The sequence below is a fragment of the Pinus tabuliformis genome, chromosome 4_1 (genome assembly GCF_031772625.1).
Source record: "Pinus tabuliformis cultivar Carrire ecotype Pingquan chromosome 4_1, CPIR1, whole genome shotgun sequence".
NCBI lineage: Eukaryota > Viridiplantae > Streptophyta > Pinopsida > Pinales > Pinaceae > Pinus > Pinus tabuliformis.
In genome coordinates this window covers 663646327-663650181 of record NC_142303.1, presented here as the reverse complement: position 1 = coordinate 663650181, position 3855 = coordinate 663646327, and the positions used below count along the sequence as shown (strand labels likewise).

Here is a 3855-nt window from a genome sequence, read left to right as displayed (position 1 = left end):
ATCGAGGTACATAAAAGGCTTTCTCTTGATTAAATGCCATTCCCATACCCTCATATACGATCTAATGAAATGTTGCATTTTTACCAATTTGAAATCATGAAAACTGTTTAAGTTTGTCAAATTTTGGATGGGATATGAAATTCTATTTTCTCCATATGAAGTCCATGAGGCTGGAACCACTCAAACATCCTGAAACAATTAATGGTGATGTTATAAGAATATAACATTAGCATTAACTGTGGAATGTTCCCAAGGGATTAATTGGCCTAAGGGACGAAATAACCTATCGATCCCCGTAGGCTACAGTCCTCAGTAAAGGGGAAAAGCCCAAAATTTCCAATTCTGGGTGAGTTTTGGGGTAGCTAGGCAAAGAAACCCAAAATTGGGGTTTGAAGTAAAATTTACTCAATCATTAAGGAGGAGAGATCCTCTAGGAAATCTATAATATGAGAGTGATGAATTCATTTTGATCATCATGGAATTGGATCATTTATCTTTATTCTTTTGACCCTGAGACTCTGAGGGTTTTAATACCCTTTCCTCCTATCAATTTCGGTGGTGAAAGATTCCACCCAAGTTCATAAACCCTTTCCTCCTATCAATTTCGGTGGTGAAAGATTCCACCCAAATTCATAAAATTCTTTTATATTTCTGGTCTTTGTTTTGCCATAGGAATCTCTCTCAATTATTTGGAGGAGCAACGAAGTAGTTTGAGAAAGATTTGAGATAAAGGCAAAATCTAGTCATTCTAAATTTGGACGAGTCTCTATGAAGGAAAATTCTGGGCAGAACACATCTATTCTAGAGGATGGACGTCACTTGAAACTAGATGAGACCCTATGCGTATGGTAATTCTGCACAGGAAAAAGTTTGACCATAACATTAATGCTTAAGTAAGATCTGGCATAAAGGCCGGTATTTCTGTGACGTTCCTATTCAGCCGTGATCTAGCGCTTTTGTGACAGTGGAGGTCTATTAATTACATCTTTGAGTCACGGGTTGGAATAGCGAGTCTGAGGTAGATTGTTGATTCTGATGGAATGTGTATACCTCATCAAGAGCAACAGGTTGAGGAATATTCTTTGTGCCAGATTGATGCATACAGTGATCATACTACTGCACATGGGAATAGTGCAATTCATGCACAAGAAAGATTGAACCAAGGGAATAGTGGAAGTTTTTCAATTTCTCAAGCTGCTTTTAAATTTGTTGCACAGTTTGCCAGGGGTTTGCTTGGGTTTCAAGGGTCCAAAATGCTGTCAGATGCATCAAATTTGAGTAAGCATGGACAATGTGCCCATAAACGTATTCTTGATAGGACTGATTTGGACATTTTCAAGGAAAAGAATTCATGAGAGGTTCACAGTATCATCTGCTGAAATCAATGGATGCACTATACCCTATAGATGACTCATCTATGCTAGCAAGGAAAGAGGAAGCACAATTATGTACCCCAAAAGGGAATTCAAGATACAATATTTGTAGGGTTAACAATCAGGCAGAGTTTCAAAAAGTGTGTCGATCATTCAGGGGAATGTACATGTAGTACTGTTAAGCACAGAAAAAGGAGGATCCTTTGTCTGATTTGGCCGACAACGATGAATCTGGATACTTAAGGCATTGTGATATTGTGAAGGATCCCGTGGACCATTTCTTCTTAAACAAAACCAGCCAGTCTACTGGTCAGTGTCAATGGACAAAAAAGGTACAACAAGAGTGGACTATCTTAGAAAAGAATCTTCCATATGCAATTTATGTTAGAATCTATGAGGACCAGATAGGTTTGCTTAGGGATGTAATCTAAGTTGCACGAAACGCCGAAATGTCTAGAAGTTTCCGAAATGGGGACGGCTTGAAACACGACCCCCGTAAAATGGAAACGCGGCCGAAACGTCATATATATTCAGTCAATATTAAATAAATTATAATTTAAAAAACATTATTTTGCAAGAAAAGAAAGAATGAGGCATATAAATGACATTTTAGAAGGAAATCCAAATTTATATTAACGCCAAGTCTCCAGTAGATGATTACTTGATGTAAATATCCAAAATTAGCCTTTATAGATGAGGCTTTACATTATGTGCTAAAACTGAAATAAAACATGAACTAAAGACAATCATGGCTACATCAACATATCATTACTAATACAACTCCTCATCCTCATCAGCAAAGATAGAACAAGATGCTTGTTCAGCAGAAGTGGAAACTCTACTAGTGCTTCCAGATGCACTTGCATCACCACTGGTAGAAATATCAAGAGCAGAAAGAGAGAGCTCTAAATCTGAACATTCTGCATCCACATCCCATTCTTTATGAGGTCCACTTGTATATTCTTCACCCCTACAAGATACAAGGTGTAGGTTTGAATGCACATATACAAGGTCCTTTGCCTTGTGCGATCGCAACCTGTTGCACTTCACACTATGAATGAAACTATAGGTGCTCCAATTCCGTTCTGCTGATGAAGAGCTTGCCACTTGTGATAGGATACGAATGGCAAGACTTTGCAAATGAATGCCACTTGCCCCACCACAAGTCCACCACTTAACTGGTTCTATGGTCCTCCTCTCATCCAAAGCTGATATGTTTGCAAAATCCTCTAAGCCAGCAGCAAAATAGGCAAATTCTTGCCTTACATCAGTTTGTAAAGAAGCTGGAAATACCCTCTGAAAGAGTTTCTTCACTCCATTGGCCACCTCCTTGTCCTTATGTGGAGCCTTACTTTTCCCGTTGCTTTCAGCAATGAATTCTTCATCATAAAATTTTGGATTTAGAGCATGTGCCAAAGCGCGCAATGGAGTGTTGAAGCCATTCCACCTGGTAACAATAATGGACCTCACTTGTTCAGCAAAATCAAAATCCACAAAAAGAAGAGTGGGAGCCTCTTGTGTAATAATTTCCACAGTTTTTTCAACCATGGTATCCATGCCATCATAAACCTCTCCTAAGAAAGGTTTCTCTGTGTCTGCAACTTGAAGAAGATCAAATGCAAATGCAGGTGATGTGAACTTGAGCAAGAAATTAATCTTGCTCCACCAATCTTCATCAACCAACACCCTCCTCACCATACTTCCCTTCTTTGAATTTGTCTTATCTCCACTCGGCCCAAGTTGGACCCACCACCATACTCATTAATGCATTTTTAACACCAACAAGGAGACACAACATGATGAAGTTTGAGGCATACCGTGTCTCAGCAACCTTCAACAACTCCAATTTAGTGTTCTCGATATATTTCTTGAGATTGGTGGTGGTAGGTGATGAATTTTATAATCTCCCTAGCCTGCCCTGTGACCTCCTTAATCCATTCTATTTTTGCCTCAAGCTCTTCTAAAATCAGATTCAAATTGTGGACAATGCAAAGAATCCAAAATATGTGATTGTATCTACTCTCAACAATCAAGCCTGCAACTTTGAAAACAGGTGCATTATCTGTGATAATTTGCACCACATTTCTGAACCTACTTGTTCAATAGCAGAAATTAAAATATCAGCGATGAACTTACTATCCTTTATCTCACCCAAACAATCTTCTTTGATGAACATGGCTCCTTTTGGTGATGATGTAGTGACATTAATCAAAGGCCTGAGTCTTGTATCAATCCAGCTATTTGAGATAATAGAAACCCTGTACTACCCCATGAAGTATGAATTGGTTTGAGAACATCATCAAGAAGTTGCCTCTCTTTCTTCAACAAAACTGTTCCGACTTTTTCATAGTTTGGGCCTTTGTAACCTTGAGGAGCTTTGTTAATCGCTCTCACCAAATCCCTGCCAATATGAGGATCAAACCACATTAAAGGGGATGCCACAAGCAAAGATGGCCCTTGCCACTCTTGAGTCAACTTCTTC

The 3855-nt window shown here is 38.9% G+C and overlaps 1 protein-coding gene across 1 annotated transcript; it reads right to left on the bottom strand.

Moving 5' to 3' along the window:
* Positions 1-2144: 2144 nt before the first annotated feature.
* On the bottom strand, positions 2145-3071 carry LOC149177856 (uncharacterized). The gene has a single exon (XM_089421901.1). It carries the CDS (start codon positions 3069-3071, stop codon positions 2145-2147), a length of 927 nt encoding a protein of 308 aa, XP_089278027.1.
* Between the last annotated feature and the right edge of the window lie 784 nt (positions 3072-3855).